Source organism: Anser brachyrhynchus (assembly GCF_964034855.1).
Source record: "Anser brachyrhynchus genome assembly, chromosome: 3".
In the NCBI taxonomy this organism is placed as follows: domain Eukaryota; kingdom Metazoa; phylum Chordata; class Aves; order Anseriformes; family Anatidae; genus Anser; species Anser brachyrhynchus.
Window position 1 is genome coordinate 29,047,199 of NC_137696.1, and position 24,341 is coordinate 29,071,539.

The 24,341-nt window shown below is 39.1% G+C and overlaps 1 protein-coding gene across 9 annotated transcripts in view; it reads left to right on the forward strand.

The window, feature by feature from the left end:
* The window catches only part of KCNH1 (potassium voltage-gated channel subfamily H member 1), a 199,470-nt gene that overhangs the window by 98,085 nt on the left and 77,044 nt on the right, over window positions 1-24,341 (forward strand). For all 9 annotated transcript variants that reach the window (XR_013948916.1, XM_080586329.1, XM_080586328.1 and 6 more), the window contains 3 exons: window positions 3,717-3,916; window positions 7,533-7,785; window positions 23,941-24,137. Coding sequence is in view for 8 of the 9 variants with exons in the window: in XM_080586329.1 (XP_080442455.1) it covers window positions 3,717-3,916; window positions 7,533-7,785; window positions 23,941-24,137 (650 nt within the window). In the remaining variant the exon portion in view is untranslated. The remainder of the gene's footprint in view (window positions 1-3,716; window positions 3,917-7,532; window positions 7,786-23,940; window positions 24,138-24,341) is intronic.

Here is a 24,341-nt window from a genome sequence, read left to right on the forward strand (position 1 = left end):
TGCCGTACCTGTCATCTGTTTTCAATGTTGTATTGGTTGGCAGAAGAATGATGTTTCTGGATGACTTTTCCTACTGCAGAGTTCAACCAGTGGGTCTTGCACAGTTTGGGATGCCCTGGTTTGGTTTCTTGTAGGGAACCTGGTAAAGGTCTGTGTAAATAGCAACGTTTCAGGGGTCGTGTTTGCATCTGCATGACAGAGGGCAACACAGGACATAGTAAGGGAAAGGTAATGTTTGTTTTTAAAAGCAAAGTACTCATAGATTAAGGAGCATATATAGTCAATCTGTTTGGGTTTTCTTCTCTGAAGCATTTCTTCATTCTTCAGGACTCATTGCATCAGAGCTTCAGGTACGGTTTAGCTCAGGCATAAATTGAGGTTAAACAGAGAAATAATCTATACATTGCTAGTCCCTGTGTCCCTATTAATATTCTCTACTTTAAAAAAAAAAATATTAGTTGGCATGGTTTTGTATGTATGTGTCAAAGGAAGCTGACATCTTGTTGTTCAACAGAAGAAAACATTTGAATTGCAGAAATGGGTAAATCCTTCTTACCATCTGTTTCTGCAAGCCTGAGTTGGTGAGGCTGCACTTGAGAATCAAGGGGAAGGTCTGTTTTATGAGATTCAGCCGAGGCTTTAAATGGACTTCCTTTGCTCTCCTGCAGAAACAGGTCAGGAGCCTGCCAAAAGAAGTGAATTTTTAGGAGAAAGGTAGTCTAACTTAAAACTAGGACTGTGCATTAAGATCTTTTTTAACTTCATTGCAACTCCATGTGGAATTCAGTTTTCTGGACATATATGGAAGAAGGAGAAGGTATCACTCTTTGGAAACCTAGTTAGAGACCTAAACTCATATTCAGCCTTGACTCATATTCAGTGTTTCAGCCTTGACTCGTATTCATTTTTTTGAGGCTTGAGTCTCTTTTGATAGGCTTACTTGGAGAAGTTTAGATTGGAGTTTTTAAGTGTACTTGTCTGTGAGGTGTGGTGTGAGTAGCCTCCTAGGTGGAAAGAAAAGTTCCAGAGTAGGTCTGGAGTTCAAATTCCATGCCTTGATATGGGCCTCTCACTATGAGAAAGTGCTTTTTTTAGATATTTTATCCAGGTGTATGTCTTGGACAAGGTTAAATATTGCAATGCCAACCAACTGAATTTGGCTGAGGCAAAGCTGCCTTTTCAACCTGTCTGACCATTCAGGTCATTCTAGGCCAAATGTAATCATATCCATAAATTCATAGCTTAATTATACAGATAATTAGAGGATACAGAATCATATCCTAAAATAATAGTGCAGTTTTAGCATCTTTAGTAGTTTGAGTGACCAGCGTTGTTTTAGCTCTGGATGGATATTGCATGTTAAGCAGCGTTGTTAATGGTGGCTTGCTATTTTAAGTAATGCCCTTTGTTTTCTTACCTTGGTTGTGCTGCAGCTTGTTACCCTAAAATGCAAGGTAATCATCAGCTGCAGTACAAAAACTGCACAGGTGTCTGAAGTGGTGTTTGGTGCCTTGTAAGGAAGCTTTATTTTGAACAGGATAAAACATCGGACCAAGATTTCTTAGTGCTAATCTTTTAGGAAATAAGTAAAATCATGGAAAATCAAGGACCATCCCTGAAGTGTTTATGCAGCCACTGGAGACATAGATACTTAAGTACAAGCTGTGTGTCTAAATACCATTTTTTGTATTTGCTCCAGAGAGTAAGTTATATGGCAGCTTTCCAGCACATCAGACACTTGAAGGCAGACTGATGAATTGGTCCTGAAAGAGGAGCTCAGGATTTGTTAGAATTGTCTCTCAAAGCTGAGCTCTGTACCTTGTTCTCCTTTTAATAGTTGCTTTTATTTGTGCCATTTCTGATAGCAAAATCCCTGGATCTACATCTACAGAAATAGCTGCAATTGGCTAAAACCTGAGATTCCTGTGCAGCCTTTAACCTGTCTAGCATTCCAGAGGTGTTATGGAGCCTATCTGGCTTGAGAGCCTTTCATAGTTAATTCACTCAGGGTTTGCACTGTGGATACCAATATTTGTACTTCATAGTGCATCCTGATCAGTTTAGGGGACTGAGGAAGCAAAGAGGTAGCTGTGCTGACTAAGCCAGGTAAGTGCCCCCAGGTCCAAGCTCCCACTTGTTGGTACAAAGGGGTAGTGGGAAAAGAGGGGAGCTGGTCCCAGCAGGAACTCATGAAAATCAAGAAGTTATACAACATTAAGAAGGAATTCTGTAGAGGAACAGCTGGGTAAAGACCTTGAGCTAGTCTAATTTTAAATTGCATCTCTCGATGATCAGGGAAAAAACAGTCCTGTAAGCTTCTCCTGCATGTTATTAAATTTTATTTTTTTTTTTTGTTGGTCATAAAACCCTAAAGAGTCTTAGCTGGCTTATGGATATCTGACTACAATGCTGACCTGAATAAATAGCTGCACTCTCAAAGGAATGAATGAGGAAATATATATATTAAAAAAGAGGGGGTGAGGGAGGAAGTAACAGCAAAAAGGGGGATTTAGATAAGGCAAAAAGCTATTTTTTTTAATAAATATGATTTTCAATTATTTATTTTTATCTCAGAGTGGAACATATATGATACTGACAATTCAGTGCCTGTTTTAGGGGACAGGAAATGATAAAGAGGAAGAATGTCCTCAGCAAACCAGAGCACTTACTGGTGGCTGTCAGCACGTTTGCTGTCTGACTGTTCCTCTCCCTGACTGCAGAGTCAGCCTCTCACCTGCTTATCGCCAGCCTGATTCCTGACACAAGAAAGCTCCCTGTGAGGTTTCCTGTCCGTCCCTTTCTTTCAGAGCTGGATTAGCTGAAATAGCCTCAGCCCCAGCCTCTGCAAGACATCAAAACATAACCACCAAGACTGCCACCAACCTCCTGTCCCATCTGGGGCTTTGGAAGGTGGATTTTCTTGAGTCTTGTGCCTTTTCATCTACTTCCCTCCACTACTGGAAATACTGCTTTTTTTTTTTTTTTTTTTTCCTCACATTCATTATTAAACACATTTTGATCTACCAGCTGGCTTTGTATCTGTGCCCTGTGCAGACAGAAGAGCAGCGTGGCGGTCTGCGTTTGAGGGCTTTAGCTCTTGCTTCAGGCCTTGCTGTTCTTCTGCCCGAAGAATATAAAACATAATGTGAGTTTTTATGTATTATTAAACTTACATCTATAAATCACTGACCCATGGTAGCTGTTTATTACATATTCCATCTTCTGCTTTGATGCATTGTTGTTGTCACACTGAGGTGGGTAATGATGACTCGGCTTACTACTGTGGTAATGCACTTAGAGCTTGGAAATCTGTCACTGATGGCATTTCAACACAGGCACTATAAACCAGAGATGAAATTTTAAAGTGTCTGCTGTCAAGCAATTTGTCTCAAAATTCTTGTTTCTTCTGTTGTGGTTCCGTAAGGGTTTGGATGCTACTGAATTGTTTGATGGACAAAGACAAATAGTTGTGCTTCGGTAACTCTGTGCTGCAGGCCTCGTCGTCACAAAAGCTGGCGGAGGTCCTCAGCTTGTAATGCTAAATCTGACCTCCAAAATGCTTGTGCTCATCAGGCCTCCCTAACAAAGCACCGAAGTTGCATGCGTTTCTATGGACTTTTGGCATTTCTTGTCTTTTACAGCACACTAATCATATACGCTAATCAACACAACATATTATTTATTATACCTATTGTTTTTCTTTTCTTTTTTTACAGCCCTTCTGTATGCAACCATTTTTGGTAATGTGACAACCATATTTCAGCAAATGTATGCTAATACGAACAGATACCATGAAATGCTGAACAGTGTCCGAGACTTCCTAAAGCTCTACCAGGTCCCTAAAGGACTGAGTGAACGTGTGATGGATTACATTGTTTCCACCTGGTCAATGTCCAGAGGAATAGATACTGAGAAGGTAAGTAAATTAAACTGCAAGGAAACAATTCACATCCTGAAAGCATTGTATTAAAATAAACAGGAGGTACTTCCTTAGTAAAGACGACAAATATTCTTTAAATAGTACCGGGTAGCAGCTTCCCTTAATTGTAAACTCTCAACTACAGCATTTCAGCTATTCTGTCATATCGCCACTTACATTAGTGGTAAAAGTGCATATGTGTTGCTGGTGATATGGCATGAAGTAATATAAAAATGAGTGAAAGAGCTTGGTTTTCAGAAAATAAAATAACTAACTAAGTTCCAAGTTCTAGCACGACCTCAGAATTTCTTCAAATGAGATTTTAATGCAATTTTTCTGTTATAAGAGGTTGTTTGCAAGTATGGGGGCCTGAATGCAAAGTATAATTTGTCTTGTCTTGGTAGAATTTGATTGGAATATGAGAGATACAATAATGACTTCCAGATTTCATTAATAATAATAATGTATTGTTTGAAAGCTATCTTATTTGAGGTGAATGTTATCATCCTAATTCACTGAATTTACAAGTAAAATTTCTATTGTGTTTTTTAATGTAGTAAATGGCCATTCGCCAGAACAAATGTGCAAAGCAACTACTTTCTGCTCTTCTGTTATTTGCCAGCTTTTATGGGGATAGATACTGTTTTTCTTCTGCTTGTGAAGAGATGTAGTTTTGGAGGGGGTTCATTCAGGAAATCAGATCAGTGCTCCAGTCACCAGCTTTCTGCTTGTCTGCTTACTTTCGTATTCAGACCTGTAGATGCTGGAGTTAAAGAGCAAACAAAGTCATTTCTGTCTAGTTGTTAAAGTGTCGTTGTGGAAGAGTAGAGCAGATGTGGCCTTGCACTGTGCGGTCTGGAGACTGCTGGGTACAGGAGGTACTGTTTGCTTTCCTCAGTGGTCTTCAGCATATCTGCCAGTTAGATCCCAGATTGTGATTTTGGGAAGCACTCTCTAACACCAGCTTTCAGGAATAAATGGTATTGTAGTGCTAGATAGTGCTGATTATAAGCTGCTCTGTGTGTTTTCTCACAAAATGTCTTTGTGTGTGGTTGTGAGCATTGAGGTAGGCACATTTGGGGAAGGTGAAGAGGCAAGACCTGAAGATACACAGTGTAAGGAACGCTGGTGCTTTCATTCACTCCTCAGTACAAGCTTCTATCATCATTTTAATGTGGCAACAAGAAAAAATTGCTATGTAAAACAAATTTGTTTTAGCTTATCTTCAAAGTCCATTCTTGTTTTCCTCTGATAAGAGGAGAAATGCTTTAGGAATGCCTTTAGACACAGCAGGATAACCAAACCAAGCACAACTCACTGTAGCCTTTGAAAATTACCTTAATAAATAGGGAAAAAAAAGTCTTAAATTATCAAAGCATCAAAGAGCATAATATGGAGTTGATTTCAATAACCGGTGTGTGCATAGCTGAACTGCCAGTGGTGATGACCATAAAACCAAGAAATCAACTTTCATCTGCATTGCAAAAGCTAACACAATGTAAGACTGACTAATGGCTCTGCCAATCCGTAAATGCTCGGGCCTGAGCTCCATTGGTTTGATGCCTATGTATAACTCCTCGGATGCCATGCAATGAATAAAACATGTATTGTTCCTGTGATAGAACAGCGGTAGTTGTGCTGCTGTGTAATGTAATACAGTTTTCTACTGGTGAGGCAGATATTTAAAGATGAATTTAACACAGAACCAATCTTTTCACTATTTTGTAGGCCACAAATTTGTCAATTCGGTGTTAACTGCAGGCATGCCAAGGAGTGAATAATCAGCTGAAAGCAAAGTCTATAAGTCTAGTAAATGCCACTACAACAAAATTTAACCAAGAGCTGCTGAGATTCTAAAATTAAGTCATGATGATCTGGTTTATACCTCCCATATAAATGAAAATCTTCTGCTGTTTGTAACTTTCAGATGTGTTTAATTCCTCTTTATTTTTATGAAGTCTGGAGACAACTTCTATTAAATGGAGAATGGAAAATTAGCTAACTTCCTCTTAGAATGAGAAACCAGAAGGTTTTTGGATAAGAGCCTCTTTTTAAATGTTCTCTTGTATATTCAGGTTTTCTTATTACTATTTCTATTACAGCAGCCCTTTGTGTGTGTGATGTTCAAATGACAGTGAAGTGTACTTGTGTATAATTCTGGTGCCAAATATTGGCAAGCATCTACAAATACAGAATGTTTTTGCTGCCAGAATAAATGAGATAATTGCAAAGACAGCTATGGCCACTGCCTATGTTCCATGTTTAATGCTGGTCTTTCTGTCCCGACCCATTCCTGTGAGCCTAGAAGTCTGGGAACTGGCAGGTTTGGGGGCTGCTCGTTGTAGAGCAGGTGAGAGAGATCATCCATGAGTGACCTACAGTTAATTGCTATAGAAATATCCCTTTCAGAAGTGATATCCGTAATAGCAGGTCTGCTTGGAGGTGGGCCAGAGATGATTTTAGCAGTGGTAGAGCCATTTGCTCTTGGAGTAGCAAGCCTAACACCTGGTGCCACTGCCTTGCACAGAGTTATGAGCTTAGTTCTTTGTTCAGAGATCTTGCACAGAGCATCACTGAGGGTGTAGGCATAGCCATTGTGCTTCATGTGTTACCTTCACGTTTTCCAGGAGTGTTTGCATCAAAGCATCCATCTCCTTCCATCCAGGAAAATGTGTGGGAGTAACTCTGAAGCTCACCCAGGGTGTTCCTTAATTGGATGAAATAGTTATTACTGGGGAAAAATGAGGCAGACACACTACTCAGAAAGTGTTCTGCAAATAATGCATCTCGAGATGTACTTCATCACAGTCTTTATCTTACAAGGATTTTGTCATCCTTGTTCACGTTATGTGTTTCCAGAGTTTTTGCCAGGAACTTTTAACCTGTACATGTAGTAGTGATTCTGTATTCTTTCCACTCAGCTTTCTCTATTATATTAAAAACCTTAAGAAATAGTCCTGACCGGTACCACTGTGCTAAGCATTGATTTATGTACCCTTGGGAACACACATCATCAATAGCCAAAAGTCATGCAACACAGTATAATACCTGAAATCCCTTCTTGTGTGAGGGGAAAGAAAAAAAAATAAATCTGGTACTGCCACTGAGGAGGTGAATTTGAATACATATCTGCAAACCTGAATATTACGAGCTAATGAAACTAGCAATATTTTTTTTTTGTAAAGGGTTATGAGGTTATACTTCTTTCTATACAACTGTTCTCACACTTGGAAAATTTGTGCGGGTTTTTCACAGAATATGTCTGTCTAAATAGAGACCTACCCACTAGAAATGATCCCTTCAGCAGGCTTTTTTCCACCACTTCCCATACTGATGTACAGCTAATTTTTTGTCTTAAAAACCTGAGGCCTTATCAGGGTAATTCAATATCCAGGAGAGCATGTTGCTGAGATGAAAACATTATTTTCCTTCAAGTATTGTAAAGTAGACTGAGTATTGTGGCATATGTGTACCTATAGAAATAGGAATATGGACTGAGATTAGAAGTCTTATGGGGAGGAAAGCATTTCATAAACCTGTGTAGTAAAACAGGGATAATCATGTGGCACTCTTAAGCCACACGCAGGAATTGATTGCCCAATTTCCTTTTCAGGTTTTGCAGATATGCCCTAAGGACATGAGAGCAGATATCTGTGTGCATCTGAACCGTAAAGTTTTCAAGGAGCATCCAGCCTTCAGGCTGGCAAGCGATGGGTGCCTTCGAGCGCTTGCCATGGAGTTTCAGACAGTGCACTGTGCCCCAGGAGACCTGATCTACCATGCCGGCGAGAGCGTCGACAGCCTCTGCTTTGTGGTTTCAGGGTCTTTGGAAGTAATCCAGGATGACGAAGTCGTTGCTATATTGGGTAAGTTTCACAGCTGATACACACGTTGTGTACAAGTATAGATGCACAGAGAGTTTTTATAGCCTCTTCTACTCAAGCACTTTCGTTATTCTTTAAAAAAGCTCCAGTCAGGTTAGCTTTACCACAGCATGGTGAGGTATATTTTAATGAATTTGGCAGCTCTATGGCATTAAACATTTGTTGTCTGTCGAAAAATTGAAAGAGAAAGGAACAAATACTTGCTTAAGGTCGGTCATACAGGAACACTGCATAAAGTCATTGGCTTGTCCTTCCTGTTCCACGTAGGTAAATAGGAAGGGCAATCATGTCATCTCCAGATTGCTCCAGCTCTGTTTCTTCTGGTCAATGGCAGCTGTACTTGAGCACTGAGATACTCGACATTCTTGGGGTTGTTCCTTCCTTGCCACATCTCCCTTCATTAGAAATTCCATTTAGAATTGCAGAAAACTTAAAGTGCCGGGCCTCCCACCCCTCTGATAAAAATCCAGTTTTGCTGAAAATTTTTCAGTTAGCTTGATTTCAGATTGTGTGTTGATCTCTTAAAGACAAAATAATATAAAATATAGAATATATAATAGTAAAGAATACATATAATGATCACAATATACAATCATATATAATATATAATGTATGAAATATAAAAATTTAAAGCCGATCTGCATTAACTTGGAATGACATTTTTAGTCCAGAGGCACTCAAAAGAAGCTGACAGTGCTGTGAACAACATTCTGAAGTAAAGCTAGGAGAAAAGAGTGAGATTATCCAATAGATACAGATAAATGATGGGGTGGCTACAGCACTGAAAAGGTGATACTTATCCTTTGATTCTGTCAGACCCTTTTGTGATAAGGTAAGTTCTCACGGTGGCTTTATCCAGTACCTGTCACTCATGGCAGCCTGGCAAAAAAGACAAAAACTTTCTAAGTTTAAACTTTGTGATCACATACAGCCAACTCTAAAAGGAATGTCTACTGGAAAATGAGGGGGCTAATAAATATGCAGAGTTCACTTTTCCTCTACTTCTGAACAGGTTTGCATATATAGCATAGTATGAATTTCATGTCCTGAGGAATCAAGTTCATGATATTTTGTACTACACAGGAACCTAAAAAGGTGTAAAGTAGTGGGGTAACTAGTTCTTTTGTGTTCTGGAATCGGTTGTGTAATTCAGTGCTGTTTAATACTAACAACTGCTCCCAGGTGCAAATACATGCTGAGCGGAGAATGGATTGAGAGCAACCCTGAGGAGAAGGACTTGGGGTTGTTGGTTGATTAAAAAATCAACATGAGCCAGCAACATGTGCTTGCAGTCCAGAAAGCCGAATGTATCCTAGGCTGCGTCAAAGGTTGAAGCCCCTCTACTTTGCTTTTGTGAGACCCCACCTGGAGCACTGTGTTCAGCTCTGGGCCCCCAGAACACACGAAGGACACAGACCTATTATAATGAGTCCAGAGGAGGCCATGAGGATGCTCAGAGGGCTGGAGCACCTCTCCTATGAAGACAGGCTGAGGGAGTTGGGGTTGTTCAGCCTGGAGAAGAGAAGGCTCCAGGGAGACCTTACAGCGGCCTTCCAGTACCTAAAGGTGACTACAGGAAAGCTGGGGAGGGACTCTTTGTCAGGGGGTGGAGTGACAGGACAAGGGGTAATGTCTTTAAACTAAAAGAGGGGAGATTTAGATGAGATGTTATGAGGAAATTCTTCACTCCGAGTGCGGTGAGGCACTGGCACAGGCTGCCCAGAGAAGCTGTGGCTGCCCCATCCCTGGAGGTGCTCAAGGCCAGGCTGGATGGGGCTTTGGGCAGCCTGGTCTGGTGGGAGGTGTCCTGCACATGGCAGGGTCTTGGAGTTAGATGGTCTTTAAGGTCTCTTCCAGTCCAAAACATTCAGTGATTTTGTAAGTTGGACATCAAGAGCTTACTACCTTTTAACATACTGAGCTGCCATGAATTAACATGGCAAATGTTAAAGCCTCTCAGTTTGGGTCATCTTGTATCCCATGATGCCTCCTCCTGTGTCCATCACAAGGAGAAAAGCTCAGGAAAAACTTGCTGTTCCATTTAATCAGTGTGAGTTAAAAAATATTGAAGCAGGCAGCAAAATGCCTTTTAAAGATATGTTTCCTCCTAATCTTTAACAGTACTTTCCGTGTTTTATCATGATGTTCACTTTAGAAAACGTTCAGCCCAGGTTCCTTGAAAAATCAACGTTAAGGAAACCTGAATCTCTGCTGCTGCAGAGTGATGGCTACAGATAAATGAGGCTGATCCCTTGGTATTTGAATGAATAGAAATATTTTATGTTGTTTTTCTCCCGGGACAGTAGCAATTGATCCTTTTCTCTCCACACCTTTTATTGGAAATTTGGAGTCAGTTCTCTGGCTGCCACAGAAGTTGATGCTCTGTCATTTTCTGTGTAAATCTAGTAGTTAGAAATGAAAGCAAAATGAAGTGGGTTCAGTGTGATTTGGCAAGATTTTGTTTTGGATAAATGTATATCGATTTTTGCATTTCAGTTTCTTCTGGACTAAGGAAGATTTTTTCCCCTCACTCACATGTACACACACACACAGAGGTTGTGAAGCCATCCATTGGAGATTTTTCCATCCAGATAAGAAATGATGTAGTTAAGTGAAGTTTTTCCCTATTCTGAATCATGAGTTTTCTCCTTTAGAACTGCAGAACTGCAGAACTGCATAATGTAAGAACCACATTACTGAGGACGCTGCAGGAGATAGGACAGGATTTCCTGCCTAACCTCTTTGCAGTCACAGTTTTCTTATCAGTAGAACAGCAACGATTTTTTTTTTTAAATTTCATGTTCAGCTAAACTTGCCAAGCATTTGATAAAAGCATACCAGATAAAACGAGCACTCAAGGAAAAAAAATAAATTCTGCATTGTACAAGAAACATGATTGTTGGTGATCATTCAGCCAGAACAGCCAATTCCATAAGTTTTGTTTGCCAGTCACAATGAAGCACAGCTCTGAACATCTGGCATGTAACAGCTAACCACGTGAGGAATTCTGTAGGGTAATTTCAGTTAACAGATACGTCAGAGTGACTGTAATCTCCTCACAGACATTCTTGAAATAAAAATAAAGTGTATAAATTATCCGAGGTGAATTATTTTCTCAGCTTTGGCTGTCACTTAATAAAGCAGCCTTTGCAATTTGTAATGTAGCCTGTATCTTCCGTACAATAGAGAAATAAATTGCATCTCTAAATTACTGTGTGACTGCTGCACAGCATTACATAAACCAAAGGTAAACTACACTTAAGCCTTAAAGGATCCAATTCATATGAAAAATTTTCAAGTTTTGAAATCAGTTAGCCTTGCAGGCTAGGATATAAATGTCTATCATGTAGCCTTGGAGTTTGGAGTGTAGTATGTGCAATTGTGTCCTTCCAGATTGGTTCTAATACCCATGTGAGAGGTAAATTCTCAGATTAGGCTTATGTTCTTATAACAAAGAACTAATTTTGACTGACTTGGGTTAATACTTGAGTTAGAAGAAATTGTACATGGGTCAGAAGTGAAAAAAATGTACTCTTTTTTTTGTGTGTCACCTAAGATTGCATTCCCTATTAATTTGACTTAGAGATAAACACAAAATGTATAAATTTCAAAAAAAAAAAATTCTCTGCAATGTTTACAGTAAAAGTTTAAATAAATTGAGGTATTTTGTATTAGGTTTGATTTGTTGGGATGAAAGATACATTTTTTTGAATCTATCCAAAATTTCTACTGAAGCTAAGAAATTACTAATGTTCATGTAACACAATCTTTGGACTTGATGTATCACAGAAATAAAAAATAATAAAAACAAAAATAAAAAAACACCCCCCAAAATAGAAAATTGCCTTTAAGCAAGGTGATTTATGTATTTGTGATTCATTTTAATATGAATGAGGAAAAAAAAGCAAGGCGTTGCAAGGCAAGCCACTGTACCACTGTGTTTTTTTATGTTAATGTGTAGGTTATGAGGGGAATTAAGTAGCAGTGATGATTAGCTAGCGGGAAGCAGCCTGGATGAAATACAATTCAGTTTTCTGTAGCTCTCTCTTCTTCCATTTATACCGTTGTTATTGCTTAGGATGAAACGCTGAGGTACACTCATCACTTTATGGAAGACAGAGACAAATCACCCAGTCCCTGCCCTGAAGAGAGCTGAGCAAAGCATAGGTCATGCAGAACTTCCATTAAGAGGCTGTTTTCAACTTGGCTTTGCTTTTAACTTTTCTAAGCCTTACCCATTTGGGCTGTTGCTGCTTTATCCGTCTGAGACTGACTTACCTATTTGAACTACTGCTGCTTAAAAACTTCCCCATTTATCCAAATGTGGTTAGGGGAAATGAGTTAGTTTGTTGCTGCTAAAAAACAATCAGCCATTTATGTGCGCTTCATTTGGCAGCACTGGTTTCTCTGCTTTGGAGCAGACCCTTCGGGCCGATCCCCTGGCCTTCTCAAAACCTGACCTTGTCACAGGTCATTGAAAAGTTAAAATTTATTCATGCTTAGGAGAGGTTTGCTGGATTTTAATGTCATGAGTATCTTGAAAAGATTCCCCCTGAATTAAACGTGTTTCAGGCAGGGGCCATAAGATCTGGCTGCAGCCTTCTTTGAGATATGCATGAATTAAGCTTGCCCTAGCTAGTTGTTGTTTCTTAATTTAGGAAAGCTTGAGAACCAGAACTGTCCTTCAATGTACTTTTTGTATTTTTCACATTATGAAGGTATGCATTTCCTTAATGCAGCATGAGAATACAGTTGTTTAGAACTGTTGTAATCAAGAAACTGCTAGAAATCTGGCTGAGCAGATGCTATATGCCATTGCTGAGGCTGATACGGCACTTACCTGAGGCCTTCTAGTCTGGACCTTTTTAATCTCTCCTCACAATTATAAGAGGAAGTACTGGTTCTTGTGTTATGTCTCCAATTGCATGTGTGCATCAGAAATTTATGTAAAATTGTAATAATAATAAAATCATGAAGTAGTAGTAAACTTCTTATAAATATTTTCTAGAAATACAGTGAAAGAGAGGATAGGGGGCCTTGTTAGAAAACAATTTAAATTGTGTTGATATAAATGTACAAATACCTGAATGATTAAGAGTGCCATTTTTGATTTTAGTAGAAAATCGATTCTAAATTAGAAATGCTTGACCTGGTTGTACTCCAAGATTGAACAGAAAATCCCTCTGTTCTAGTGTAGCTGAAGGAAACAACTGATTCTTGAACCCAGGTTGGATCCGACCCATTCTGTTTGAAACTGGGGTCATCTTTGACATTTGGAAAAGCATTTCAGTAAAAGACTGAAACTGAGAGATGAACCTTGAAATTAGGGTGACGAGCTGTTTTTCTATAAAATAGCGTCTTGTCCTTAAATTTTCAGACCGCTGCAAAAGTTGTCAACTAATGACTGCCAGAGGGCCTGACTAGGCAGCAATTCTTCACTTCTGTGAGTTGTTCAAAGTTGCTGAACTGCAAGGGGGGGCTGTGTACACGGATAGCAAGACTGGAGGTTAGTCTTAAAGATTTGATTAGACTGGGAGCCTTTAAGCCTTTGTTTAACAATTAAAAAAGAAAGCCTATAAAACCACTGTGGTCTTCAGAGCTGAGGAACGGATGAGAAAAATAACATTTATTAGAAGGTTTAGTTTAAAAAGAAAAACAAAACCCCCACAGAAAACAGTTTATCCCAAGAGTAAAGCAATTTATTCCCAGGCCTTACATCCCAGCTGTTTTGCATTTATTGTGTTTTTGCTATCCTTATTTGAGCTAAGAACTTTCAAAGGAATAAACTTTTTAATTGACTTTTGGTTTAGCGAAGAGTATTAATGAATTATATCCCATGCTGTTCCACAGTGGTGTTAAAATTTGTTCTGTGGACCCTGTTTAGAGATCAGCTATTAGTATTAGTGGAATGATGTGTGATATAAAAAGTCAACAGAGACCTTTATATGTACACTTAGTTTTCCCACAGGAGACTGCTTATAAAATTTCTCAGATTTCAGGCAGGTAGATAGGATCATTCCTTGTTTGCCCTGAACAAGAGTAAAGGGTCCCAGTCTCATCGGCAGGTTGGAGAATTGTGCACAGCTTTTGCTGTGCTGTGCTGATCTACAGCCCGATGACTGTCATAGTAAGTCATCCAAAAGTCATAAGACAACATGAAGAAGATTAAGCTTCAAAATAGATTTATTAATCCGGCATCGCAGTTCAATAAGAAAATGATCGTTCCCCATTGTGCATTGTCCTGTGATTTGGTTCCCGGCTGCCTTGTTCCGAGTGCATTACTGTGCAGTTGCACACAGGAATGCCTATAGGTTTCCTTGGTACAGCCACAGGCTTGGATGACTTGTAACTGACAATGGCCTGAGAAATAATGTGAAAACATTATTTGTGTCGTGTGTGTGCTGCTAAAATGCATTCTGTTTGTGAATGGCTGTTCATAAGCGATGGAATCAGCAGAAGACTAGGTATAATTTCCCCTTATGTAATATGGCCCCGGCACTTGAATGGGAAAGGGAAATAAGAATAGAATACATTATTTATTTATTTATTTATTTGCTTACTTATTTATTTCCCATGTCACTGGGTTCAGCTGAGATTAATCATGGCTGAAGAGATTTTTGCACCATTGAATCCTGTGGCTAGCTTGGTTGTAGCCTGGATTGCACCAAACAGATTGGGGCAGACCTGCCTGCCTAAGGAGGGAAGGATTGAGACATTTTGCGCTCTCCTCATTCTCTCTCTCTCTCTCTCTCTTTTTATTTATATATTTTTTCTATTTTTAAATCATGCTTATGGGGACTTAGTGGAAAGCCATTAAGATGGTTGATCTGCTTTTAGACTTATACTTGCTGTAGCCATCCACAAGAGCACATCCCTGAGTTTCAAACCCTGTAATACTTGTCTGCTCTGTAGTCTTTGACCAACTACTGCAGCAATTTCCCTTTTTTATAGTTGAAAAAAATGATCATGACCATAATAGGGCAGAGGGACTTAAATGGCTGAATGTCAGATTTGACCTTGGCTGCGATGAGTTGGGAACAGTGTTGTCCCAGCACTGTACATGTGTGTCTCTGCAAGTGTACAGTAGCTGGTGGCTATGCATAAGGCATCTGCTAAAAAGAGTTGGATCCTGTGTCACAGTGTAGACAGAAGATGGAGAGGCAATGCAGAGATTATTGGGTTTACTCTGACATTCGCAGAAAGTGGTGGTTCCCTGTCCCCATCTTAAAAACCTGTTGCAGAATCTTACACCAAAGCAAGCAGAAATACCAGGACACAGCTGCCTGCAGGTGTAAGTAACCACCTGCCCTGCCATGTGTCAACCTTAGCTTCTGCTCCTGGTACACTTGTCAAAAAATGGCAGTACTCTTTCAGTCCAAAGGGAGGAGGCCACACGCTTATTTTTCCGTACATAGAGTGTAATTTTGCTTTCAGCTGGCAGGTAAACGTGAATGAGATAGGAAGGGAAATCAATGCGGTAACTTATTGTGTGGGAAAATCATTGCCCTCCACAAGGACAGTTTGCTTTTGCTATTTCTTTTGCTGTTATCAAAGCTAAAGGAAAACAAAATATGGATAGTACATAATTATGAGAATAACATATGCAGTAACTGAATGTCAAGAACAGGAATTAGTAGTCTAGACCTGACTGCATTATTTCCTACTGGTAGAGGGAAAGTGGGATATAGATATATCATGTATTTCTGTATCATCTATATCTCTACCATCTTTATCTCTTGCTTTTTCACTTTTTATTGGAGGGGCAGGTCGGGAGCTGCATAAGTTGCATGTAGATTTACTTTTAAGGTCCCATGTAAGTTGGAGGAAGTGAAAATTGAATGTCCCGAAAGTGCAGATCTTTTATTGTTATTTACAAAGCTATAACATTGACTAGATTGGAGCCTGTGGTTTTAACATGATATCGTAGGAGAGCTTGGTGTGCCATGTTTTATTTCAGCAGGATATTAAATGCTCCATTTGCTTTGTGTGGAGAAATTCCTGCTGATTTAATTTTATCTAATTGCAATCTTAAAGGAGCATTATAAGAACAATTGTTTGTTTTCTTCACAATTGTTTTAGCTTACTCATCTAGCCATAATAATTTCATTCAGATGTAGACCCAAGAGGCTTGATTCAGCTTTTGGTAGGGCAGATTTGCATCCAGATAGGACAGTGCAAATTGTAAGTGTAAATGCACCAGAGGGATGGTTTATTTTAAAGGAGTGGAAACAGCAATGCAGAAGTATTGTCTGTCTTAGGCCTTCTCAGTGGCAAAGCATTGCATCTTCCGCACAGTTATGTGGAGATTGCTTCTCAGCAGGCTTGAAAATGTTGGAGGTTAACTGCGCTAAGCCCAGGCCACTATCTTTATACCGCCTCCAGTACCTGAGCTAATTCAGGTTTCCCTGAACTGAACTGCTTTGTGTACAAATCAATTTTCAGAATTTGTATGCTTTGGGGCTTGTTGATTATTTAACACCAAGTCTTTGAAAAAATCCCTTATTTCTTTATTTTTTATCTGAGCTTTAAAATCAGGTAAACCTGACTTTGTGTCAAAAATGCCTAGCTGTTGTGCTCTTGGGCTTAAGAAGTGAGTGCTGGATTATGGATGGTATTAGACTTTTCTTATTATTTTCAGACACAGTGTCTAACGTCAAAGCATAGTTTGTGCTATTGAATAAAATAACGTGATGTGAATCGTGCTTTTTTTTGTTTGTTTCTGTTTTTGGAAAAAGGAGCGATTGAAATTAAAATCCAGCTTTATCTTCAGTAGTTCTACTGTGCTCTTTATATTGTTTAAAGCTGGTTTACTCAGGTTGACATATATAGGCAGGTTGGACAAGTTGCATATTTCTATGAAATGATACAGTGAATATCAACTGAAGGAACAATTTTTAGAGCTGATTTCCTCGATGCCTGTCTAAGCACACTATTAGGAAAAGAATTGGAAGTGGAGATCATGCCAAACTTTTAAAAAGATGCCATCTAACTATAGCATAATGGAGGTCCACAGTAATACAACATTTTAATTTCATGGTGGAGCAGCACGAAAACTTCTTTTTCAGAAGTACAGGTTTACTCCAAATGGTATTTTTGGAGAGAGAATTCCTTATCCCTGTACTCAAGACATCCAGAAGATGTTTGGATTGACATCAGGAATTGGCTATTTTGAGACTTCTGTATGACATTACCTGTTCAGTGTCTAGTTTTCGTAGAGCATTAAAAGTAGGAATTATGAAACAGCCATTGTCCACTGTTATATATAAATGCTCTAAAACTGGACCTGTGCAAGTATTGGAAACACAAACTTATGATTTATAAAACACTTAATGAATGACCTACTGGAATACCTGGGGAGAAGGGGGACACACCATGGATAGAGGCCTCAGTCACAAGCTTCTTGACACTGCAAATCAGATGACTTTTTCTGTGGCTTCATGATTTATTGTGCCAAATTAATGCACCTTTGGAGAATGTGCCAGCTACTCTTAAATAGTCTGATACCATCATGGGCAGAAGAAGCCCCGTTTTGAAAATGGTAATGCCTTGGATGCTACTGGCAACAGTGGTTGATCATTCACTGACAGCCAACATTAGGATATGGTGAAGATGAGACCGTCTGTTCTGCATACTCCTTGATATCTCAGGGTGGCTTAGGAAGGCTTATCCACCGTGTTTGTATACAGACTCCAAAGACAGGTGTGAAGAGTTTAGAGAAAAACAAACAAAAATAATCATGGAACAGTTGCACGTTTTGATTTGTTTTCTCGAAGTTTCACATTAAAACTTTTCTCAGATTTTTGTTTCTGAAACAACGTTGTTAAATTTAACCTCAGGGAGATGCTAGAAATATTAAATAAAAGAGAAGTATACTATAGTTATGAACTTTATGGGTTTTTCAAAATGTTTATGTACTTTAGAAGGCAAAATCCACTTTAAACTCTTGTAATGCTTTTGACTGAAATTAAAAAAGAAAAAAAGTTTTTCAAATGTGAGGGCTTTAAAGTAAGCTTTAGGTAACAGCTGTAGCATAAAACCTGTTTCTAAGTCATCAGAGAAGAACCCCAAGGATACTGCAAAATGAGCCTCTTGTAGGTTTTTTGATGAGAGAACTAGGACTGTCCATGCAGTGACAACATACATTGAGCTGTGTTTTTCCCATTATTTAGCAAATGCAAATAACTTCAAGTACATTTGTGACTAGTCCTTTGACTAGTTATTTAAGCTTGCAACTTCTTATCTTCTGAGTTTGTTACAAACTGGCCATGTCTTTATAACATCCTTTTAGGTAACCACTAAAAAGAAAGTAAGGACAAATGATTCTGATGCAGCTTCCTAGCTTTTTGTGAGGGAGCCATGTAGAGCCCAGCTGACATTTTAAAGCTGTTCTTCTCATCACAGTAAGTCAAATATTGAAATATAATCCACACTCTATTCAGAGAGACAAATAAACATATTAATTATAGCAATAATAGAAATCTTAGCTGTAACTATTTCATGTTGTTGCTAAACAACAAGACAGTGCTCTAAAATAAATGTTTTCATTTTTTTCTTGTACAGTAATGTTCTTCAACAGAGAAAATTGATGCAGTTGTATAGTAAGCTGTCTGCAAAACCAATGCAAACTGTTTTAAAGCATGAACAGATACATTGTGTTTCCATCCATGCACCTGGCAAATCACTGAAAGTGTAATTTTAGTTTATTATTACTGTAACATTTCTTTTGATTTCAGTGGGACTGATACTCATTTTTTTTTGTTGTTGTTGTTCTTCCCTCCTGCCTTTTGGAGGAAAAGTGATTAAAAAACTCTGGTTAATGAAAAATAATACTACATGTTTTAGTCCAAACTTGAGAAGTCTTAAGAAAATCTAAAGCAGCAAATCACTTCCATGCATAATCTCCTGCCAGCTGTAGTGTGTTGGAGGACCAAACTACAGGCTATTTAGTGGCTGTCAAATTGTGCAAATTATCTGTGGGACACATGCTGTGTGCTCCACCTAGCTCTGTTTCTTCTGGCTGGCAGTTACTCATTGCCTAAAACAATGCACCATCAAGAGGAAAATTTATTTTTGCTCTGGTGCTTCTACTTTCCTTGAATCTTTCTTCTCTCTGTAAAATGGGAAAATTTAATTTCCATGCCTTGTTCAGATAAGGAAGAGAGGAGAGGGAAAGATTTTCAATTCAAGCTAAGCAGACAAGTGCTAGTCACTGAGGGGATGACCCAAGTCTTGCATCACTAGCTTTGAACACCAGGGGTAAATATACTGTCCTTAGTGGAGTTATGCTTGAATACCATTGGTAGGTCCCTGCACTACGGGATAACTTCACTTCCTGTGGTTCTGTTCGTACTCGCTCAGGAGATTGAAAATAAACAAATAAACAAAAACACACAACAACAAAAACAGAAAATCAGACCAACTTGTTTGTTTTGGTTGGTTGTTTTTTTTTTGTTCTTGTTTTTAAATTTCATTAGCATCTTGCCTGAGTAGTCACTAGGATAGAGAATGTCACAGAGAGAATCTGTGTTTGCCTTCACAGCAGCTGGTAGTTCCCTCTGCCTGGAGGTGGAGAATGAAACCTGGGGGCTCCAGGTCAGTGTGGGCACTTTGGAGAGCAGCGCCGGCAATCTGCTTGCACAGGTGCAGCAGCTGCTGTGGATGTCTGAGCAGCACTGCACACATTTGCTGACACCAGATTTCCAAGATGAGCTTAGTGCTGCGCTGTTGCTGAGGTACCATCAAGCACGGTTTGGTTCCTCCTGCTTAGGTTGGTTCTGCTAAGTCTGTCAGATCACAGTTCTCCTACAGTTCAAACATGCTAATGAAGGCAAGTCTAGAAGGGACCTGCGCCAGATTCTGGTATGAGCTGTTTTAACAGCTATTACTGTTGATTTGAGAACGATTTTAAGATAAATATTTTGGTTGATGTGCTGAAAATCCTTGAATTTATGTGAATCCCGTGAAAATCTATGCTGACTTGGAAGACCTTCAGCATACAAATCCCTGACCTCTTCTCACCCAGCTCCTATTATTAGCATCATACCAAAGCTGTACCACAACTCCCAGACACCCAGAACCTGAAGGTGATCTTAAGTGTATTGTCAGTCAAAATATTTCACGTTGTGTCATATTTTATGAGTAGCGTGGAATACCTTCTGTTTGAGAACTCTTCGATACTTCACATTTGTAGCCCTGAAGAAGCTAGGTGTAGGTCTGGTGGGCACATCACGGCAATGCATAAAGCATGGTTCTGTTCTTGGCTAGGTTGCAATAATCAGATCTTGATTCTGGGTGCTGCTTTTAGGACAGTGGTTGTGGGTTGACCTTTTGCCTGACTCAGGGTGAATTTGCAGTGGTAACAGAAATCCTTCTTTCACTTTAAGATGAACAGTAAATTTGCTATGGGGAAAAGATTGGCAAAGAATAAGTACAGAAACAGAAAGTGCTGGTTTTATGAAATAATTCTTCGGAGTTTAAGTTTATCAGGGTTTGGGGACTTACAATTAACACAAGCAAGCAAACATGAAAGGCAATAAGCTATTCGTTTTTCCAGTGCATGCTGAGCTGACAGTGGAAAAGGTTCTCATCCCACAAATCCAGCAGGGAATATAAATGATTGATGGTAAAAGCTTAGATCATCAACTTCAAGTGTGATTGACAGATAGTGTTCCTGGCAAAGGCCTGGAATTCAGCGAGCTGGGAATGAGAAATGCAAAGTACTGACAAACAAATGGCCATCTGCATTTCCCTTGCTTTTTAATCTTTCTTCAGAGAGTAAGGTGAGATGTATAAATCTTGGAGTTGTATGTAAACGGAGGCGTTTTGCTCAGGTTCTCTAATGATGCCTTAGACTTTGCCAAACACATTCTGACACGTTTAGAAGTGTTACCTTACTCTTCTTTCTTTCCAATTGCAAATGTTTTTGATAAAACAGCCACTTCTTTTTTTTTTTTCCTTCCCTTTTCCCAATTGATTGTTCTTTCTTTATGGAAAACATGTAAATAAAGGGAGGTGGTACACACTTTCTTATTACATACGGGAGGACAATGTTATAATCCAGAGCAGATACTTCTGGGTGGAAATTTAATTCCTGCTTGCTGAAATACTTCCAAGTGCTCCTTCTCCCCTGCCCCCACTCTTCTGTGAATGTCACAAGTTTTCTTAGAGTCTGACAATCGAGATTGATGCATTAAATATGCATCATTTAAAAATGTGCTTGGCAGAAATAAAGCAGTGTGATGCTTGCAAGTCTGCCTCGCTTTGGAAATCTAACCATAATGTGGCATTGATTTTCATCTAGAGCACTGGCTGTTAACTCTATTAACTTCAAGGAAATTGTTAATGATGGAAAACTGTACAACTTCTTGTTTTAGCCTGCTTTGCTTCTTAAACTGTGAGGCTTCTGTGATCTGACTCAGCTTTTGATTCACGTGTTACTTTTCTCTGTTTGGCTTGGCTAAGTGAGCACCCAGCAGATGTAGTGTGCTGCTCCTTGCTGCAAGTGGGAAGCAGCTGGGAGCGCCTTACTTGGGGTGGCAGGCAGCCGCAGCGGGGAGAGGTTTGGGAGAACTGCAAATAACAAGGGGAAACTGGGGCTGCTGGCACAGGTGAAGGACACAACTGTGAAAAGCAAAGATACATTTTTAGGGTAAAACCTAACTAACTTGTGTGCTGCATGTCATTTCCTATATAGGCAAAGCAGCACCATAGTGTTTGTAGCTGCTTTGTACTAATTAGTCTTCATGCTGCTATGGGGCAGTAAAATAACCATTGTCATTTTAAGATAGGGAAACTTGTCTGGAGATACTAAGAGAGAGGCTTAGAAACAAGCTGGAATTTCTCTCCTTTATGCTTGGACTACCAGCTCTGACTGTTGCTCATCAGTGATGGCACATTTCTATACTTGATAGATTCCAGAGCGTTAATTAAAACAGTTGTTTAGCTAATTGCCTGGAAGATTGCAAGTAAAAGCATATTTATTCCAAAGGCAAACAATCCATTTTTATCCAGTGAAGCATATCAGTTTTTATGGCGCATAAAAGTTGTTTCACTTCAATTTTGAATATATTGTGTGTTTGTCTGTCTAAATGCCTCATGGACGATGATCTATTTTAAGTGCATGGAAGCTATTTTCTAATTTTCTTTTCCATTTCTTTACCGTTTTTAAGGTATCTACTGTAAGAGCATGTGTTTAAATAACTGAAAATGTGAAAAGTCAGTGCCATTAAAAATGAAAAGTTGCTTACTGCACTGACCTGTTGGGCTACCACCATTTTTACTGATATGCAGCCTTTGTAGTATTTCTGGATGTTGGCACTGCCCTATGTAAAGGAGCAGTGGTAAAAAGGATATCATTATGGTGCTTTTGCCCAACTTTGTGGGGAAAAATGTGCTTCTGGTACAGGTGGTTTCAGTGGATATATGCATTAGAAAAGGAAAGACATTATACTCCTACAAAGCATTCAAGGAAAAACTGGTCCCTGGCAGGTGGATTGCACAGGCATTTTGTGGAAGACTGGGAGCACAGCAGTGAACCACAGCTTACTATGCTACAGCGTAGCATGTCATCAGGATGGTAGCTTCTCCTCAAAGAGAAGATGCTTATTGTCTGAAGAAGAGATCACGTAATGGTGGAAGTACGGCTCAAGAGCTGACCTGGGCTCTCTGGGTTAAATTTAGAAGGCATCTTGACCTCTTTATTCATGAGAGTTCTCTTGATTTTCATGTAGACTTTTATGCTTGACTACTTATTTAGGGAATGAAATCTAAAAAGACCCAGGTGAAGTCAATAAACTAATATGTATCTTGATGCTTTGGCTTTAAGAATTACTACAGGCAAAAATATTACTTGTAAGACAAGGGACTGTCTGGCGCATCCCTGCCACAACTTAGTAGATGTGAGCGCATTTCTTTTGTTGCTTTGTCTTAGAAGAGATTTGCAGTGCTGACATAACACAGCAAAGATTTAAGAGAAAAGCACCATTCAAAACAAGAACAGTGTAGTTATTCATTATCAAGAAAACAACTGAATATTCTTATCCTGTTAGCAATAAATGTCAGAAAACGGGGGAAAATAGTGACCATTGCTCTTCAAAGCAGCTTGTAACTTTCTCCTAAACACCCCTTCTGTGCCCATCCTGAGCTGGGGTATAACCAGTGAAATCCTCACTGGGGGCTTCTGCTCAGGCAGATTTTGGTATACTTGCACCGTGTTATAGTGCCTAGATTGGTACAAATGTCCTCGCTGTAGTATTTCTCAGTAGGAATTTCACTGGCTGTCTCCAAGCTCAGGAACATGGGGACACTTACGAGAAAGTTGTAAGGAAATGGCCTGTTTTCTATCTTTCCATATGTAATAACCGAATATTCTTGTCTTGTCAGTATTATTTTGATAACATCTCATCTGTACTTGTTTTGGACCACACTGTTACCTTAAACCTTCAGTGTATTGTAGAGTGCGCACATGCACAGCTACTGAAAGATTTTTTCATGACTTACCAGCTGTAAAGCCCCTAGAGCTGTGAGATCTGCTCTTTTATGCTGTGGTAAAGGCGGACTTTTCCACTGATGATCTAGCAAACTAGACCAAACTTACTTGAATTCAGATGTATACTGATGTATAGTAGTGTTTTGTTATAGCCTGTAACTGCACTGATCTGTTATACAAAATGAGTTTATTGACACAATATTGAGTGATATTTAGCCAGGTTAAGAAAACTCAACAACATAGATGTAAGAAACAAATCCTTTGCATGTCAGTTACAGGAAGAAAGGGAAAAGGCATTTCTTCTCAATTAATCTCTTTGAAAAGGCTCAGAAGAGAATATGAGCCAAGAACAAAGTATTTTTCTTGATTCTTAGAGAAAAAACTTTACTCATATTTAAAGGGGAATCGTCACACGAAACACCTTTTAATTGTGGTTTATTTTTAGAAAATTTTGCTGAGCTGTAGTAATTAATAGAAAGAAAAAAAAAAGGTTATCAATGGAATATTTAAAAGATTTTGTTTCCAGACAGAATTTTTTTCTGAGTGCATAAGATAGAAGAACCTTGACCCCATGGAGGAGATGTATGTTCTTTTATATTTTTGGCAGAAATAGCATCATTATTGAAAGAAATGCTGCTTCTTTTCTCTAGGCAAAGGAGATGTTTTTGGTGATGTCTTCTGGAAGGAGTCTACCCTTGCCCAGTCCTGTGCTAACGTAAGGGCTTTGACCTACTGTGATCTTCATGTGATTAAGAGAGATGCCTTGCAGAAAGTACTGGAGTTCTATACAGCCTTTTCACATTCCTTCTCCAGAAATCTTATTTTGACTTACAACTTGAGAAAAAGGGTAAGTAGATTTGATTTTTAACATACTCTATAAAAGATCACTTCTAAGGTCTGTCTGTATGAAAACCTAAATTGTGCAAAATCTGGCATTCTTTGTAGCCTCTCTTACAAGATATTTTTTCAGAGCTTGCTTAAGTGACATGGCTAGCACGTAGAGTCAAAAGCCATAAGCATTTATTCCAGTGCTAATTTTAAAGGGAGATGG